Genomic DNA, 20,793 nt, shown 5'->3' with positions numbered 1-20,793 from the left:
CTAAAATTGTTGTTAACCCAAGATTTTGTGACAGGAGATTAAGCCCGTATCTCACTGAGTGATGAACATTTGCAACGCTAGCAAATATTGATCACACGTCCTGGTTCATTCAAGGTCGCAGCATTTCCTAAACCTTCTCTAAACAGTTTTTATAAATAAATATATTGGTAAAGAATATTGGTAAAACATAACATAGTGATCTGTCAAAAACATTGACAAATTAACAGAAAAACACAACTAAAGTTTACATGGAATGGACCTCAACATTACTTACCTTGGGGCCCTGTGGTGATTCTGGAAATGAAACTTCTTGGATGTCATTTTCACCTGCAAAATATATACACAATGAAATGGTAAATCATAAAATAAGCACTTCATGTAAAATTAATTATGTCACTTGAACTCACATCTTTACCTCCACGAGATGTCATGTCTTGCAACCTGACTGAGCTAATGACCACAACAGGATACTCTTCCAGTTAAAATTATGAAGGTACATAAAACACCAATGAAAAAAAATCAAAATAAAACTAATGTACTGATCAAAACATAGTAACCATGTTCCCTCAGTACTCATAAAAATTTGTTTGAGGTCATGGGATCCTGGTGTGGGTGTACACAAAAAGCACTGGTTGGATGAAGAGTGAGAAGTCATAGTGACTCGAAAAACAACTAAAAGAAACTAGAATAAGCAGATGCCAAAACACTACATTCCGAGTGCTGTGCTAATATGAGTTGTATTTTGCATTCACTTTAGGATAAAAAAAAAAAAAAAAGTTAATCTTATTTTGTTTTTCAAAGTATTACAAAATATGCTGAGACTAATTGTCTTAGTAGCACAAAAGTATCCACCCTGAAAGAGTTAGATTTAGATGTCATCGTGAGTTTAAAGTCCAACAATGATTCTTCCTGAGGTATTTGGTTGGTCGCCATGGTAATTCTGGAACGAAAGGTTTCCCAGCATCTCTTTGTCCTTCCTCCTACTCTTTGTCGTGCTCTGTGCTGGAGCTCGACTGATCTTTTGGAAATTGCTTGGTCTGCCTGGGGTGTCTCACTGTAGCTCCCATCTGTTCAGACAACATGCACACAGAACGATGCTGGCGCTCTGTCATAAACCTGCTCTTGCATTACCTCTCATCGGCAGACATTTTGGTTCGGATTTTCACATTCACTATTTTCCTAGCCAGCAGAGAATGTGTTCTACCTCATCAGATTGACAATTAATTTCTTCATAACTAATGAGTTAAACCGAGGCTAATGTAAGCTCAGGTATCTATGTAGGCAGGCACCAAATGTAAACGTCATTAAATCTTACTGTAGGGGGGCCTTGTGATATGAGTTTCATTTGTTTATGTTCATATGTTTGAAAAGTGACCATTTTGGAGGTACAAGGTTTTAATGACATATACTGTATACTGTCTTAGGGTTGCATCTGTCTGTTTAAGGGTAACTGTTATACCATCAGTGACAGAAAGGCAGCTTCAGATCATGTTAAAATACTGATACTAATGATTCCTATGTGCCAACAACACAGGATATATCAAATTTGTGAAATATATGCTGAACAAAAACAAAGACTTTTGTTTGTGCTTCCATTTTTCGTGAGCTGGACTCAAAAGATCTACAATGTCTTCTATATGTACACAAAAAGCAATTTCCTTCAAATCTTGATCACAAATCTGTCTACTGTATTAGTGAGCATTTCTCCTATGCCACAGACTGGCAACCCATAACAATATGTAAATATTATTTAGTGTATTTGTTTTGTAAGTCACTTTTTTTTTTATAATGTTTGTATTTTATGTCTCGTACAATTGTGGTTTTCTTCTGATATAACAACTTCCTTTCTCAATAGTTGTTATTGTCTTTCTTATAATTATAAAAACGCCACTTTTCCTTCAATATGTGTACTGTACTTTATTTTCACAAAAATCACGACTTTCTAATAAAATAACCTTTTTTCCCCTCATAATAAGGTTTCATTGTGATATTAAAAAATGAGGACTTTGCTAAGTGTTGACAAAAGCTGTCTGCAAGAAAAAAAAAAAAAGCACATTTTATTCATGCATGAACGTACACAAAGCCAAGGATGATTAAGTGCCTGGAATTAACAAAAGGCAGATCCATTATGTTTCCCCTCTCAACACATGCTCGAATCATTCAGACCTCTTGGGGTTTTTTCTTCAGAGGACGCTCTGTTCTGCATGGCACCATGAAGAAGACCCAGATCAACACGATGCTTTTCTCCCAAAATAAGTTGCCAGCCTTATTAAGAGGTTCAATCAATGAGCATAAGGCCAGGGTCTACACAAGGTATTCGAGCTGTCATGGGAGTTGAGTGGCTGTGTTTTATGTTTACTACAATTTGAATCTATTTACTGCAAGACGCTAAGTACAGTAAATAGACAGTTTGGGTTTCAATAAGAAATGGCACATTTATCTTGAGATGTGTGCAGGATGTAGAATATCTAATCAGGATTTTAGAACTCAGGAGTTATTTCTGGAGGGATACTATCCTTAATTGGGGATGATAAGAAAAAGCATGCTTGTATAAATCCAGCAGTGTTTTGTTTTTTTTGTGTTTTTTTAGTAAATCTCCCAGAAAATACTCAAGGTTTTGTTCACTTGTCATATAGCCTTCCGTTAAACCAATTTTATGTGAATTACCGTAATTTCCTGGCTATAAGCCGCGACTTTTTTCACACGCTTTCAACTCTGCGGCTTATATAATGATGCAGCTAATTTATGCAGTTTTTCTAACAGCCACCAGGGGCGCTCAAGTAGAAAAGGTATGAGTGACACAGGTGGAATATGTGTCAAGGAAGACGAAAGTTTAATGTAACTTCGCGCTTTGTGCAGAATAAAATGAGCATGAATAGACCCTCATCATGGAAAATACAAGAAGTCTCAGTGACTTTTACTGGTATGTTATTTTTAAGCAGCCCTGTTAGTTACTACCATATTGCTGCTGTGTTACTGTCGCATCACAGGCACTGTTTGGAAAGAAAAGCTAAGGTATATTATTAAACCTTGGAAACTTTTTCTGTGTACTGTCTTTCTTTGTAAATATCTCATGTTTCAATGTGGGCACATGCGGCTTATAGTCAGGTGCGGCTTATGTATGTACAAAATGCCTCTTCCTTTAGAAATGTACTGGTTACGGCTTATAATCAGGTGCGCCTTATAGTCTGGAAATTACGGTAATTGTAGTAGGATAGAAACCAAGTGTTACATCAAATAAATGTGGTATCACGTTTGACTCATCTTCCAATACAACACAAATGCCACAAAGCTAAAGCACTACTGCATCACATTTATGGAAATGAATTGATATAATACTAAGATCACCAAATAAACACGCAAAATACTTGATGGTAATACCTTGACTATTTATTTTTTATTTTTTTTCCCAGAGTTGCCATTGCAGCAACGGAAATGTAATGACTGGCATTAAATTAGATTATAATTATCCCTTAATGTTTTTAAAGGTGACATATTATGGCATGCTTTGCAAAACAACAACACAAAAAAAGGGGTCTTAACAAAACGTTTGGGATATGCTTGATGCTTTTGGTCAAACACCTCAAGAATCCAAATTTACAGCACAAGTCGCACCATCCTCTCAAAACCGCTGTCTTTGGGGCAGTCGGTTTTAGGGGACAACTGTCTGATTCAAATTCGCTACTGCTCATCTCACCCAATTTGGGGGAATGCATGGCATGTCAATGTGAGTCCAGCTATCGTATGTGTAACTATGACAGCAAAAGTATGAATCCTGGGAGAAATATGGCTGCAGGACAAAGTACAGAATTAGTAGAGTTCGATTCCTGAGAAAACTCCCAAACCAGTTTGAGCCACGAACAACTGTATGTCAGTTTGTGACTATTTTGGTATGTTGGAAAATACGTAGGCAAAGCTCATACAAGTTTTTCTGGATATGGTGTTTCTGATTTTAGATGCTACAATGTAACATTAAGCATGTGTTTATGTGCGTCTAACATAGTTCCAGATGCTCTGGAAAAACATGCCAATAATTTGACATGTAAATCTTAACTATGCTATGTCAATTGTAAGCGACAGTGGTTTAGCGTAGACTGTAGACCATCCGTTAAAAAATACCAACCCGCCTAGGCAGCTTTCACGTTTTCAATGTGGGGCTGTGTTATTGAAATTACCCCAGCTGTAAAAGAGGGGCAAAATCTGAGCAGCTTGCTTAAAGATGTATGAAGCGTAGAAAATGATGTACTTTGTCGTGCAATTTCACACTTGATGGATGAGTAGGCGCCCCAGAGACTCAAAATGCTTATAGGCCTGATTCAAAACTCTTTATTCATCCCTTTTATAATATACCACTTTCCATGTCTTGTTTAGTGTCACGGGAAACCATAGTGGAGTCCCAATTAGGAACATCTAATATTCGTTAGTTGTTTCTACTAATGTCAGCAGACTTTAAAAATATCGGGCTAAAATAATGTAATGTTAATATGTGTCGATATGTAATTCACTGTTTAAAACACTTTATAAACTAATAGCATATAAACCTACCTTTGCCATCTGCCAAAGTAGCAGATTATTGAAATTATACAATCTATATCACTTGGGTTTATATAAATACATCAAATTAATGGCAAACAATTGAGTTTAGCATGTTGGTACGGCCCTAGACAACAGTTCCAGGCTCACATAGCACCAAAAGAAAATTAATTGTTCACCCCAAGGTTATGTTGATAAAAGTATGTTAGCAATGATTAGCTCAATAAACAGGCCATGGGCCAAATTTCAAACTATAACAGGGTGAGACTTTTGGATAGTTGTTGTGTATAAGCCACAGTTGACCTCATCAAATTCAGCCGAAGTGTTTGCACTTTGACTGCAGTTCCCTTGGGCCTCAGTCATGGAGTCTGCTCATCCTCAAGGTTGCATAGTGGATGCTGTTTTACAGGATATGCCAACTTGAGTGTTGTTGCACAACTTCATTTTAGACATTTTTCTTAAGCAATTGAATTTCATGAGATTGGTTAAGCAGTGGAAGAAAGAATAGAAACCATTTCAAACACATCTCTTAGAGGTGCGGCGACAATTACTTGGAGTGGGTGAAGAAGACGATCGTCCCCGATGTGATGAATCTTCCAACTTAGTTCTCAGAGATGACTTTGGACTGGATGTCATTTTGTCCGAACTGGGGGACAGCCGAAATTTGATCATATCCTAAGAGGTAAATGTTTTAAACATTTAAATAATGTCCAAAAAGAGTAAGGCAGACATCTTTGACAGATAAAAATTAAATGATGAATGAATGCTTTATTCAGAGGCTGGATTTAGCTGGGTTCATAAAAAAATAATAACCCCCTTCAACCTCTCTGGTACACGTGCCACTTATGCAGGTGCCCCAAGCACCATCACAGTATTAAACCAAGTGTTGGACTTTGTGTTCTGTGCTATGCTCTAATTGGTCAGTCTGGTGTAGCTTAACAAAAACATTTAAGATGTAAACACATTTATGTACCTGTAACTTTGCTTCTGGTAAATGTTTTCAGCATTACTTTATCATAGTGTGTTACCTGAATTGCACCTGAAGTTGAAGGTGGTGCAGCACTCTGAGTTCTGACGGAGTTGTAGACCATGACTCCGAAAGGGTTTGGCTTTGAATTCCCTTGCAGAACCAGCTGTGTCTCTTCTCCCTTCCAGTTTGTCTGCTCCTGGAACGGGCACAACATCGCCCAACGGACGCACTGCAGGAAGGCTGCCCGGGATGTTGACGTGGCAGACAGCTGTGTCATGGGAAAAGACACAGCAACACTCAAATCACTAAGCTCATTCTCCATTTCATGTGGTACACCTGCATGATGTAAGTGACACAAGCCTCAAGCCTGTATCAAAAGTCCGTGTGAAAGATAATAATACTGTCATGGCTGACATGCTGATTGAACAATAAGTTAATTGTTATACTGAGAGCTCTTTATGCTATTTTGATCATCCATATAGCTTGAAGTCCCTGTAGTGAAAATAAAATTCAACAAATTTTGAAGAAACAAAGGGACAGCAACATGAAAAAAATCAACTTTTGGAGCTTTTAACCATGTTAAAATACTAATTCCTCACCAAAAACATGACGTAAGTGGTGTTTTCCTCCATTCACCCCTCTATGAGGTCATTCTGCTCTCCAAGCACCAGCCACTCCCTACCTGAGAAAACGAGCGAGTTGCTCACTTTATGACATCATAAGGTGCAGGCCCACCCCAGCTCCGCCTCTGCGGACAATACACACGCCTACTTTCTCTGAGACCTCCATGGGATAGTGACAATAGCAGCCTTTATCAGTCAACATTCTGTCCAAATGAATTCAAAGCAATCAACTAACCTTCACATTTGCAATGCCAAAGTGCAATGACAATGGGGTACACAAGAGTTTTTTTCCGGTTCCTGTTGTGACCTAATTGGCCGCATCCCAATACTCACATTTTTAGCTTCACCCACTTCCGGCAAAAGTGTGACATGTACACTGCAGTTTCTGGTTGCCACTATCCAAGCAAAATGGCTTTATTTTTCACTCGTTCTCTGCTCGATTTACCTCACCTTGCTTTGTCGGACGTAAGTCGTATAATAAAAGCACATTCATCCACGTCAGCTTAAAAAAAAAAAAAAAGACAAAGGATTTTAGCTATATGTGTGTTCCATTCAAACAACACAGGGATGGCTCCTCTTGTCAACGAACGCCGTCCTTTCTCTGACATGGCCTCCAGTATATCCTCTTTCAAAAAATGCCGACTACACACGTAAATGTGGCGTGTAATAGCAAACTGCTCCCAGCGGATGGCGATAAGCCACCGACGTTGTGTCTCCGCGTTGGAGGGAAATCCAAAAAAACTAAGGAGCCTATTCACTAAAGGTTTGCGTCGCCTTTGCACTGTGCTAACCGGCAAAAATGGAGCAATTAGGTAGCGCCTAATTCACTAAACACGCACAGATGGGGAAATCCGTCACTAAGTGCTCTGCCAAACAGATTGCGAGGGGGGGGGGGGGGGTATTTCCGTGTTAGTTTAGGACACATAACGTAACCCGGGCTGATCGGCAATGGTGGGGAGGCATTTTACGGTCATTCTTACGTGCCAGATGCATACTGTACGCCCACACCAACCTCTGAAAATATATTTTTAAAACACGATCGCACCAATAATTTGGACTTTATAAATGAATGACGTCGTCGTCGTCCTCTTTGCTCTGTACAGTTTAATGGTGCTATAAACACTTACTCTCGGTCCAACCTCGCTTTCTGATAATGTCATCTTTCTCGCAACCGTTACTATAACAACTATGTTCTTGGCACAAATCCATTGTGTGGTAAATCAGGTGCAAATTTGTTCCAAGCTGTCAGTTTTGTGGGCGTGTTTGCGCCGGTATATGATTAGAGCAATATCCTTAGTGAATAGGTGGGTAACTGGGCGCAGACTGCGGGTGCAGTTGTGGTGCAATATTTCGCGCTATTACCGGACGCAGCGCATTCTTAGTGAATATGCCCCTAAGTATGCCATTCTATCTAGCGGTAGCGTCACACAACGGGATACAGCAACACTGAGTATAAGTGGTTGTTTTACGCATATGCATATATTTATTCACTTTTTTCATTTTTACCTTTTTTTTTCTCTGATTGACTTTTTCCACCGGAAGTCCATTGGCATATACCCCATTGCGCGTTCAGGTGTCTAAGGTCGTCTCGTTAGTTTTGGGTCACGGCCAATTATGTCACAACAGGAACCGGAAACAAACTCTTGTGCAAAAACAGTCCCGCCTCTTCCGTGGCATATACCCCATTGGCTGTCTTAAAATCCCACAAAGTATCTGGTTGACACTTGTGTAAGCTACAAGTAAAATTTCTGCACTGTTGAACCTAACGGAACTAATAGTATAGTGATTTGTGTGCTTGCTCTGTAAACAGCAAGGCACTGGTTCAAAACCAGCCCAGGTTTATTATTTTTCCTCCTCCTTTCCTCTCTCGTCTTCCCTCTCCTCCCCTACTCCTCCACGATTTCTTGCGGCAAGGAGCCGTTTTAATTGAAATGTTTTTTGAAGAAGTGGCTTGCATCAAGTTGCGTGGCGTACTCAGGGGAGTGCTCAAACGGAGAGCTCCAACAGCAGACTGTTGTCGGCAATCACACGGGGAAAGGCGGGGTTTTACTAAACCAGGTGTTTTACTTCCGCGTTACAAAAATAACCAGCACCTAATATTTCATTAAAAATTACATTGCCATGGTGTCAAAGGTAAGATTTAATCATTGTATGCCTATAGTTAACTGTTGGAAGGGCTTAAAATACGTCCCTTTAAAAATGTAAAAAAAAAATATAAAAAAAAGAAGAAAAAAAAAACGCAAGCCAAGTACATAAAATGGCACTCCAAAATCATGAAACAATACATGGACTGAACTTACACCATATGGTGCTCAAAACATTTTGCAATGTGTCACATTCACCCATTTACATACACATTCATACACCAATGGTTGGCTGCCACCATGTTGGGTGCTGCCAGGTCCTACTGGGAGCAAATGAGGGTATGGTGTCTTACTCAAGGACACCAGTTTGGCATGGTCACGGGTTGAGGATTGATCCAACAACCTTTGTGTTGGGAGACAACCACTCTATCACAGACATGAAAAATGGATGCAAAACTAGAGCCCTCCTCCCAGCGGTCAGACGCTGTGGACGTGTCCGCTCAGTGTATTGAAAACACTCTATGTTCGGCTCTTACCTGAACACGTGCACCACCACGACCAAAACCAGTGCGGCGGTGGACAACGATGAAGCCGGTGCGCAGGCTAGCTCACTAACTTGTTAGCTCGCACAATGTGGATCAGCGTTGGCGCTGTCCAATCAGTCAGCGGGCTAGCGAGCGGTGGAGCAGGTCGTCTGGAAAGACAGCGTGCAATACTTCTATCGTGGAGGAGGGCCAACTAATGCCAGGAAGCCCCAGTGCATATGTAGGCTTGATTTTAGCCAGGCCCAAAACAAATCTAAACAACTGAAATGGCGAAAGACTTCAATGCCATATCACAATAATTCATTCCTGAATTGTTCTCAGTCAGTATTTGATTTAAGTTAATTTTTGGAGGTAACTATTTCAGGACAAAAAGAAATGTGATCTTGCAGGATTGGACCAGGACTAAAATGCAATCCGATCTCCTGCCAGAAATGCACCATTATACATTATTTCCTGAGAAATTAAGCAAATATTGAAAATTGTCTTCACTTGTCATAATAAAATTCTGATTTTTTTATTTTATTTTTTATTTTATTTTTTTTATTTTTTATCAAAATGCATGGCCCAGTCCATGATTGCTGTAGATGGCTGGTGAGAGCTTTAACTGTCACATCATTCGCCACGGCATTCAAGGTGCAAATGAAACCTAGTCGACCGTGCATGCAACTAAACCTGACAATAAGTAATAAGGTGTAGCACAACTTGGCAGCGGTCTGTAGTTCGACCGGAAGTCTTGTACTCTAAAAGAGATGGATTACTGCATTAGTTGTTGACAGAAAACTAATATTGTTTAAATTGATCGACAGTATACATATGCCTGTCCACGCTGACGCCACCACTGGAGACGGACCATGCAGAAAAGCTTCATTATACCCTGCCGTGGCAACAAGTGAGTTACAAAACTGCCTGGCGTCCACGTTTCAACTGTAGGAAACCTTGACAGATTGTGACGAACAACAGAACATGACCCCGTCACAACATGACAGGCCGGGAGGAAACAGACAGCATCCTTTGTAAACTACGGGCCGGAACATAGTGCACCTTTTGAGCTTCTGGGACTCAGCAGCTACATCCTTGAAAGAAAACAGCTTGCAAACAGAGGGGGAAAAGGGCTGAAATAGCCACTGTGAACATATTGGAAATGTAGTCTTAAGGCCGTAGTTGAACAGGAGCCTGTGGTCAGTGGTCACAATATGATACGTGTCATGATACATTGCCTTCGAGGTGATAAATAACCCGATATTTTAAACTACTTTACATACATTTTTATGAAAACAGGCATATGTATAGCCAAATAATATTTTTATTATGTTGGATGAAAAAAATTTTTTTCTTCTGTTATCTGCACTTCCGGTTTACCACATACGCCTGCCTGGTCGAAATGTGTGCACACTGCACATTAAGAAGCAGCTGTAAGAGATGCGCCAGGAAACTTTAAGACTGAATGTGCAATATCGGGGCTGACACCTCCGTACCATTGTATATTGTAAAGACGCCTGGAGGACGTTCCTGTGATGTGTTCAAAGTCCGATTTGTTCAACCTCAAAACATTTTTCCCGTAGGAAACAATATATATCAAATTAATCTGTTCCACTCCACAAACAGAAAATTTCTATTTTAACTTGTTTCTAAATTAATTAAATTAATTTAATTTAATTAATTTAATTATATAATAAAAAATAAAAAAACATGTACACCCTGTACAGTATCTAAACAATAAACAAAATACCTTACCGTTTTGGTTGTGGTGTGATGGCATCAGTGGATGAAAAATGCACCGCAAATGTATGGTGCATGTTGTAAATTCCTCATTAATACTTTGTTAATGTTTGCTTTAGTTCAGTGCTGAGTTTGCATATTTTACATTGGGCATATTGTTAGACTACTAAGGGGTCCTTGCATGCGCTGTTTAATGCCAGACACATTGTTGAATAGCTAAGGGGGGCCCTCGCACCAGTATTTACTGAAGTAGTCACACGTGAGCATTCGGCATCGCTCGGCTTCACTTGGCTACCCGTTCACGGTACGTTCAGCTTTCTTAGGTGTTTGGACTTTTTTCTCAGATTTTTTTGGTCAAAGACCGATTTGTACGAGTTCCGAGACGTTCGAACTCCGAGGTTCCACTGTATTCCAATATCTTTTTTTTTTTTTTTTTTTTAGCACACCCCTATACAACATATGAGTAAGTGTCAAAAAAATTCAGGGAGTCAGCACTGGTGCTCACAAACAAGCATCATTGAAGCATTCATTACATTAGGTGTAACTAAATATTGTTACATTTTAGAGCAACGGGCAGAATTACACTTGGCAGGCATGTCCTCAGTTGTTGAGAACCGTTTCATTAAATAGCACAATCCTGAGCACTTCATTAAAACATGGACAAATTAAGTGATGTTTATTTCAAATTGATATTTAGCCTGAACTAACACACAAAAAAACTAATTAATTCTTGCCTATAATGCAATCATCAATATTTAATTAATAAAATGTGACACATTAAACACATCTCTAATGCCACAGCCTTGTGTATGCAACTCTTTCTGTAATTTACAGTATGAAACTACAAGAAAAAAGGTGAAATTGCAGCAATATAAGTTGTGTAGTTAATGTGCATGAAGTTGTTGACATGCATTCATACATTTTGATGATTTAACAGTTCACATCTATCCCCTAACCTTCAGTGCAAACAATCAAATGCCTACTTGTGCAATTTTATTCATTTCCACATTTTACGCTAGTGTAGCAAAGAAGCTGTGTAGAGTTTCCAGTAAAATTTCATTGTACAATATTGGCTTTATAAGCACAACAGAAAATTCTTTAAACTGCAGTCATTACTTTTCACTCTCTGCACTGTATAGGGAAATGGAAATCTAGGCCACACATACTTGGATGAATATGATTTACATTATGTTCCGTTACACCTCTATATAAAGAAATCAATGGGAGGGAGGGAGGAATGAACGAATGAACGAATGAATGAATGAATGAATGAATGAATGAATGAATGAATGAATGAATGAATGAATGAATGAATGAATGAATGAATGAATGAAAGAAAGAAAGAAAGAAAGAAAGAAAGAAAGAAAGAAAGAAAGGGGAGTGATAAAAGCCTTTAGCTTTAAATCCTACACAGGGCACCCCAGGCTTTTGCTGAATCGATTAATAAGCTGGTCAACTTCATACAAGTTTAATCAATCACAGATAGAATACACAGGGTGCAGAATACACAAGGATCCTTATACTGCCTATTGTTCAAAACAAAGTAAAACCCATAATGGTTCACTCAATACATTCAGTTCCCTTGAGTCTGTTTCATTACATGAAAACAATAATCCTACGCTACAGGTCATCGGTCATACTACAAAAAATATATATATTTTTTTTTTTAAACGGATTGCTGAATCCCATTCAATCACTAGCGCAGGGGTGGCCAAGTTCGATCTTCGAGAGCCGCTATCCAGCCTATTTTCTCTCTGCAACGCAGCTGAATCTAATGAACAGCTCATGAGCAAGCTTTGCAGAAGCCTGATAACGATCCTGATCAGGAATCAGGTGTGTTAGTGGAGAGAAACATGGAAAACAGGCTGGATAGCGGCTCTCGAGGACCGAACTTGGCCACCCCTGCACTAGTGATCCTGACATATTGTAGATGCCAGCATTTCCTTTTATGTGCTACTGTACTACAAGTCCGTAAAAAGAAAACATCACCTCTCCACATGCATAAAAATGCTTCAACAAGACAAGAAGCATTTTATATTGTTAGCCAAAAGAAAAATGGGACATAATCACCATTTTTTGTTTACTCAGTATAAATAATACACAAACAATTTTGTGTTTTGCTTCAGACAACCTAATGTCTTGACAATTAAGTTTCAAGCACAAACGTTAATATACCTGAACTATTAGGTACCCTGATGTCATTTTCATTCGACAGCAAGTTTAGGCTAGTATGGGTGCACATTGCACGGAACAACAAAAATGTTAAGGATTTCTACTTTGTGCAATATAAGCCATTACGAGCTGAAAAAAATTGCTACAGTTCATCAATGTTATATAGCTAAGGAACACGAAGGAATCAACCTCTATAAGGACCCTTTTTTATTTTTCATGGCCATTTATTTATTAATTAGCAAGATTAGGCAAAACCTATTAAAGTGAATCTCAAAAAGGTCCACATCCACCACTTTCTTTCACTTTCTTTATTTTGCCTTTTCATGTGAGTATTGCTGAATCCATCCATTCATCCATGGGCAAGGAGGAGGTCACCAAGAGAGAGTTAAACAAGCATTCATACTCAAGTTTACAACAATGAACAATTAACCCGGGATTTACACCGGATGCGGTTGCGGTGCGGCTGCGGTGCGGCTGCGGTGCGGTTGCGGTGCGTTCCGGCGACGCTAGCAATTAGATTACATACATTTGAATGGTGCAGTTTACACCGCTTGCGTGTGCGTTGCGTGTCGACTGCATCTCAGCTGCGGCGTGCCGCAGCCCTTCCGCAAGGATAGACCTATTTTCTATTTTTGCCGGATGCCACAGCGGTCGGCCTCCGGCAAATGGCAAGCTAGAGCAAAACACATCAAGAGGGACAGGAAGACCGACGCAGTTTCAAAATAAATTTCCGGTTACCTTTCAAAATAAAACACTCGCCAGCTCCTATTTCGCAAGGATGTTAGCAAAACGTGATGTGGGCGTAGCCGGGCCTGGAGTTAACGTGCGAGGTGTTCATTCACGGTTTAGACACCAACGAACATGGACGAGGAGAGGTTTATATTGGAGGTAGAAAGCCACAACTTAAAAGTCCACCTCTCTTTCTGCTTCTCTGTTGAGTACAGACTTTCTGTGTGTTTGTCGTTGTTTTTAATGCCACATGATCGCGCGCGGTCACGCGAGACACGGCGGGAAGTGGTCGGCGATGGAGCTGCCGGACCGCAGCTGTGCGGAGCCGGTGTGAGTTGGCCAAAAAATTGACGCGTCCGGAGCACGCAGTCAAGACGCACCGCACCGAAGCCGCACCGCACACGCAACCGGTGTAAATCCCGGGAAAGACGTTCAATTTGCCAAACAGCTAAATTATCAGGGAAATACTCTCGCTAGTGCCTTGCTAGTTGCTACTAAGATTACAAACATCCATCCATCCATCCATTTTCTTGACCGCTTATTCATCACAAGGGTCGCGGGGGTGCTGGAGCCTATCCCAACTGGCTTTTGGCAGTAGGCGGGGTACACCCTGAACTGCTTGCCAGCCAATTACAGGGCAGTTTAAAAACAGAACTATATCAAATGTTTTATATGAAACACACCGGTACTTTCACACAACCAAACAATAGTCATCTACAGTATTTGGGGTATTTATTTATAGACCATGGACTGACTGCATGAAAATGGACTGAAAGGCCATCCAATGACAGACAGTATTTTCAGACCATATCAAAAGGCAGAACTGTAATATATAAAACATGCTGACTGAGTCAATGGACACTATAAGAAAGCCAGATGCTTTTAGTCAGTACCAAAAAGTGATCAGACCCATATAAAAGGAAGATATTTGGGGTGATGCACAAATACTAAAGGCCATCATACGTAGATGCTCCAGTCTCCATGGAAACTACAGAGAAGCTATTTTCTTTATTTCAAGGCTAGAGAACCATCGCAATGATTTCTAAGCTGTTATTCTATCTGTCTGTTTACATCTGATGAGACTCTCTCGTGCTTCACACAAATTAAGTAGCAGTGAATTGCAGATCGATATTCAATTCCTATGGAGAGGTTGTTCGCTTCAGACGATAATTTGACCCCAAGTAGCAAAGGCACAACTCTTTCACTGAATTGGAAAAGCAGAAATATACAGCAGCCATAAAAGCAGATCACAGCACTGCCACAGTGAAAAGCGCTTTCTGTTCTTCAATGATTTGCTTTAGGATTAATACGACACCACCATATGAAGCATTCCACATGCATATTATCAAACGGCAGAAAAGTTAGCACAAGCAACGTGACCATCTCGCACATGAGTGAATATTCTTCTTGTATTATTCAATGAATATGGTGCTGTGTAGGAGTGATTCGGGGGCAGAAACGCTGGCTGAGCTCTAAGAGAATAAGAGAGACAAAGCACCAATCGGGGGCCCTTTCTACATGGATGCCTACAGCCTTGGAGAGAGAGCTTTTATCTGTCTTACACTTATCGCAAACGTTCAGTATCCCGATCATCAGAATGAGAGAACAGCTTCATGTTCAACACTTGCACGGAGAACGTAAGTGAGAATATGAAGGAGGAAAGGGCCTGTGAGCGAATCTGAACATTTTCACACCAATGCTATATTACTTTTAAACATGCATTACATGTACATCCATGACGGAGATCAAGCAAAGAATAACTTATTCATGATCAACCGGAAGGATCTTTCAAAAGCAGTGTAGCCACACGGAACGGGAAAGACAATGGGAATTTTTTTTTTTAAGAAAATCCTTTTGAGAAGAAAAGCTCATAGCGGCACGAATCCGCTATCCATTTCAACGCCTAGTTTTTGTACTTGGGAACGATGTGATCTACATATGAACTGCATAAACCTCAGAGAGCTTGGGGTATGAAACAACAGGATTAAAGGAATCTCACAGAGACTCTATAGTTGTGGTTTCAGTAAACAAACGGGGATAAGAGTTTCATTCAAAAACAGGGTGAAATTCACATGCAGGCATGTAATCCATGCGCACACAGTCCTCGTTTAGACATGCACAAAAGCTAGAGGATGACAATGAGAAATTGTGTGAGTGGAGGTGGTGTTTAATGGCATTATGATCTACAATGTATACTGTAGGAGGTAGTTCACTGATACTCGCACGTGTTGGCTTGAAGGAATTGACATATCCACAAAGTTACTCGGGAGGTGTCATTTTGTTGTGATAAAACAAGTACTGACAGCCAACAATCATATATTTTTGTGGCTGTAAAAAAAAATACAGTAAAACCTAAACTGTCCTAAAATGGATGTCGTTGTGTATCATATTATCTGTTATGGTAAAGCAAAGGTGGGAGCAAGTCGAGTCTTTACCTTTGAGTTTCAAGCAAGTATGCAATATTTCATTACAAACATAAAATGTAAACTAAATGAGCTGTGTTATATTAAGTTACATTTGAGTATCTGTTAAAACAGTTAACCCAATTTGTTGATGCAAGGAATGCATCTTTAAAATGACGCTACATTTGTGTCAAGTATTTCATAAATTATAGCCAAAGTGGTCACAAGCCTTAAAAGTGGTGATTCTTCTATTGAGCTGAGAATCCAACTGAAATCTCTATCCCAAAAACTATGCAAAACAGCCAAACAACACAACACAAATAATCTTAATATCAATCAATACAGATACATTGTTCATCCCATATACAAAATCAATTGTAGTCTAAAAGTATGATACATCATGGCTGTTGAGACATGGCTGAGTGAAGAAGTGGTAACTTATCACAGAGGCGCATCAGCACCAGGAGCCGCTTCCACCTCAAATCCAAAGAGACGGAGCCGCATGTGGCCAATTCGCCTTAGACAGATAGAGGACTCAATTAGACCACAGGCAAAGAACTCAAGACCAAAACTTCCCCGTTGCCTTGAGACCAAACGACACCCACAGCGACACATATGCATAAATGCAAATTGAAAATTTCATCCTTTCGAATAAGTCAATTATTACTTTTAGAACCACAAATTTAAAAATGTTTTCCATGAAATACTGTACATATGGAAAAATGTTCTGTTCAACATTTGCTCCAAAAATCACATTGAAAATACAACTGCAATTTAGGCCTATCCAGATTAGGTCATATCACTACAACAGATTAGTAGTAGCATCTTAACGCTATACAGGAAGGAGGGACTAAAACAGTAAAACAGGCAACAGGGAATGAATCTGCTGTCTACTGTATGTTATCTACCTGATCCATTGACTTTTAATGATTCATTAATAAAGCCAAGCAGATTGAGATCACGGATGATTTTCTAATCTGTGTTGCAAGAGATTTGGCCATCTGGTCACCATTCATAAATTCACTCACATTCCTAGTAATGTCCTATCTTGGGTCGAAACAACAGCCCGAGAATTTTAATGATGGAGAAGCTGTGCGTGTTTTAGCACCACTGCTAATGTTATCTGCTAGCACGAGCTGTAGGTTGACCGGAAACCTGTTTTCTGTGAGATCGAGCATCCCAGTTCCATGTCAGATGGATAGCTACGTGGATGAGTGAGCCGAACAAGCAGCAAGTCAAGATGTAGAGGTGGGAGAAAATGCTCTCGATCGCTGATACCGCTCATTCTCAATACAACCCAGGAACCGATTCATTTCATTTGTATTTATCATTCCCTATGGCAAAACATATTTTTGGGTCCAAACGTGAAAGATGAACAACTCCGCAATGGATTTGGTTTAAACTTTGAGATTCCACTGTATTGTTTTGTTGGTTTTGTTTGGAGGCGGGATTGTAAATAATGATAAAAATTTGAATTAAATGCTTTAAGCCAGGTCTGTTGCTGGTCTTTATGTTGGCCTCAAAGTGATCAATAGCCAGTTCCTCCAAAAAAAAAAAATACATTGACTGTTGAGCAGAGTATAAGCATATACATACAGTGGAACCTCAAGTTATGAACAACACTTTTCACAAACTTTTCAAGTTATGGGAAAAATGTCATGTAATTTCGAACGGTTCGAGTTAAAAATGGGGTCACTGATCATATACAGTTTGGTTTTAATTATTTATTTATTTTTAAACAGTCATTCATTTTTACTCAGGAAATAAAGCAAAATCTTGTTATAATAGTGCACTTGCGGACGAATCGGAATAGAAATAACAGCCTACGGCAAAAACAGGGAAGCATAAAGTTGCACTGAAAACAATAACAGGCAATGTCACTGCATGCGTAATTGCTTCAACTGGCAAAGCATTTGCAAGGGGAAGAATCCATCAACCTTGTTTGGAGATGTAAAATACAATGTTTCAGCAACTCTAAGCAAAAAAAACAAAAAAAAAAACTGTTTCAAACACTTGGTAGGCTGGGAATAAAGACCTCATGTCTGTCACCTGGAGCCAAAAAAAAGTCAAAAGACATAAAGGACAGTAGGAAAAATGAAGCCAAACCATCCAAAGGTGACAGACTGTGAATTCTGAGTCTTACACGGCTAAAACTCCATTATCCCTGAAAATGGAAGGAAGAGGGGAAAAAGTCATAAAAAGTCCAGTATTCGCCTACAAGCTCAACTATGACTTGCTCCTAAACATGAAAGTGACACCAGTAATGTTCGACATAAAACTACTCAGCGATGGAGCTGGTTGCATCTTTTGTTTTTTTTTAAAGCAAAAATGTTTGCGGTAAGAAGACGTCAAGCTGTGGCTTTGTGTTGGAGAAAAGGATAAGACACGACGCAACGAAGGGTTTCCTAGAGCACAGCGTGAATTAATCCTAAATTAGGGGGATGTGAGTACTGATGGAAGACAAGGGCTGACAGTTATTACTATTACCGCATGTCTGTCGGGTTCTTCAAGTCATTATTTCAGCCTAGGAGCCTGCAGCAGGCGCCAGCCCAGAGCACCTACAACTGTACAATGAGAAGCCCTGGAGGGTGGGAGCCAACATGCGCTGCGATCATTAACTTAAGAGCACTAAACCATTCACATTTTCATCCATCTGCATGAGTAGTCCAAATGAACCCAGCAGGCTACACTGTGCTGGGAAAATTAGACCTTGCCTTCGACCACCGCTTCAAGGAGACACTCTGCATGCCGTGTTTAATGCTTTCACTTCATTAGAATATGCATAGCTTTTTTGACAGGGTTTTGGATCTTCTTGAAAGAAAGAAAAAATACAGAAAGAAAATAATGACCCCATTGACAGTCACCAGTAAGATCTTTTAAGAAATAAAATGGTATGAATGCTTAATACATTATTCAAATCTAGTCATCTTCAAATCAAAGTTTCTGTTTCTATTTTTAAAACCTCATGTTACGTTTATTTGTAACACCAATAATATTTGTGGGTCAGGTTGACCCACTGCAAGCCATTGGTCAAAACTCTATCTACTTTATCCAACATTACTAAGACTTAATGGGCCCCCACAATCACTGTGCATACACTGTTTATGTATCCTTCGGCGAGAAAATAAAGGTAAAATATTTTATGACTGCAACAGCAATCAAGCGGGAGCTGGAGCTCACTGCAGTTTTGATGCCGTGTTTTCTTCAAGTGGCAGTTAGCAGTGTATCATTTCTGTCATGTTATTGCTTTCCGACCGGCACCATAGTGCAGAGTGCCTGTTGCATTTATTGTCGGTTATTTGTCTTCACCTGTACAGTTTTTGTCCTAGGTTATGCCTAATCCAAGTGAGTCATTATAGCAATTGTACAAAAGGGGCACACTAAGTCAGTGATTTAACTTACACAAAGTGCACCAGGGTCTCATTTGGTGTGGAAATGCCATGGCTATAACTTATGCAGATGTAGTTAGGTTCTGCAAGCGTTAACATGATACAGACAGACAGGCTACAAAAGCGGGAGGTGGGGTGCGGGACGAGGAAATCCATAAGTAGATAGTTAAGCACTTGGAAAACGAGAGGAAAGCAGTATCAAGAGGCCTTATATGTTATTTTGCTTTAAAACTACACAAGGGATAGCAGATTGATAATTAACAGTGTAAACTGATTTTTCGACAGATGTTCAAGCCTCAGATGGCTCCGCAACGCCACCAGCCACTTTGTACAACTACCGTTATCATTCAAGTCGCTATTTAAGATCCTCCAGAGTGCGGGCGCGACCTCAGTGTGAGGTGACCATCCACAAAGCAACCATTCGATGTGCAAACATTATCGCCACTGTCTGTCTAGGTTCTAGGGGGATGCATCCGTCTGAAGAAAGATGGCACTGCTGGCAGACTGTGACAGGGTACGACTCACTCTGGGCCTATCGTGAGGGGAGATTGATGTACTCCTCAGTGGGGGGAGAGCTGACATTCATTTTAATTAGGCAGGCGAAATATTGTCTCTGCGGCATATATATATATATATATATATATATATATATATATATATATATATATATATATATATATATAACCTTCCCTGCCTTGTAACTCAACTTTTCCTCTTGATGTACGAAAGGAAAAAAATAGCGCCTTGAGGTAGGATTGACCGCCGAGGAATGAGCCACAAATCAACTAAATATAACTTTCAAATCCTGATGCCATTACCGTGCTTAAACTGTTTGATTAACATTTAATTAACATTTACGCGGCATTTCACATCAGAGACAAACAAAGTATAACAGCTTCCTTTGATTGCAAGGTCAATAATGATCAGGCGGGAGGGCTTTGTAATGGATACAGTCAGATATGTGGTCAAGAAAACCGGGACAAATATGGAGGTCAGGGCTTTGGGGTAATCATAATAGTAAACGGGGCACTTTAATGAGTATGTTATGGTGGAAGGTTTTCATTCATCAAACATCATTAAGACTGGCAGGGCCTCTACAATCACTGTGCATACAAACACTCAAGTGTTTACACACACAACCAAGAACATACTGCACATATTTTAGAAAAGTGGCAAGAACATACCACAATCTACACAGCGTGTATTTGTGTATCTCCCGGAGAGAGGCTGTTCACCAACACCTTTAATAAACTCAGCCTCTAGCCATGTCACTGCATCTGTCTCCACATCCACCCGTGTGTCGAACAACCAATCGATCACAGCCATTTGAGCAGGGAAAAAAACAGGGGTAAAGGAAGATTTAATGGAATTTATGTTAGTGGTATGCATGTCTCCACAAAAGATGATTGGATATGGTTTTTGATACGTGTGGTGTGAAACCATTCAAGGACGGTTCAGTTTGGAAGTGGAATGATTCGGTTCGGTTCGACTCAGTGGGATTACGATTCGATTCAATATGCCTCGGCTCATTTGGCAGGGTATGATGCAATGACTTTTTTTGTAGTCATTTTACATACATTTGAATGAAGATGTCATTTTGTAATCTCTCTAATAAGATGATTCGATA

General features: G+C 39.8%; 1 protein-coding gene across 3 annotated transcripts in view; it reads right to left on the bottom strand.

Moving 5' to 3' along the window:
* The window catches only part of nphp4 (nephronophthisis 4), a 154,916-nt gene that overhangs the window by 72,132 nt on the left and 61,991 nt on the right, over positions 1-20,793 (bottom strand). For all 3 annotated transcript variants that reach the window (XM_077514891.1, XM_077514892.1, XM_077514893.1), the window contains 3 exons: positions 5,562-5,771; positions 5,085-5,208; positions 275-327 (listed from right to left, as the gene is read on the bottom strand). In XM_077514891.1, the coding sequence (XP_077371017.1) occupies positions 275-327; positions 5,085-5,208; positions 5,562-5,771 (387 nt within the window). The remainder of the gene's footprint in view (positions 1-274; positions 328-5,084; positions 5,209-5,561; positions 5,772-20,793) is intronic.

Source organism: Festucalex cinctus, chromosome 2 (assembly GCF_051991245.1).
Source record: "Festucalex cinctus isolate MCC-2025b chromosome 2, RoL_Fcin_1.0, whole genome shotgun sequence".
Classification (NCBI taxonomy): domain Eukaryota; kingdom Metazoa; phylum Chordata; class Actinopteri; order Syngnathiformes; family Syngnathidae; genus Festucalex; species Festucalex cinctus.
Note: the sequence above shows the minus strand (reverse complement) of the source record. Positions and strands in the feature narration are given on the sequence as shown.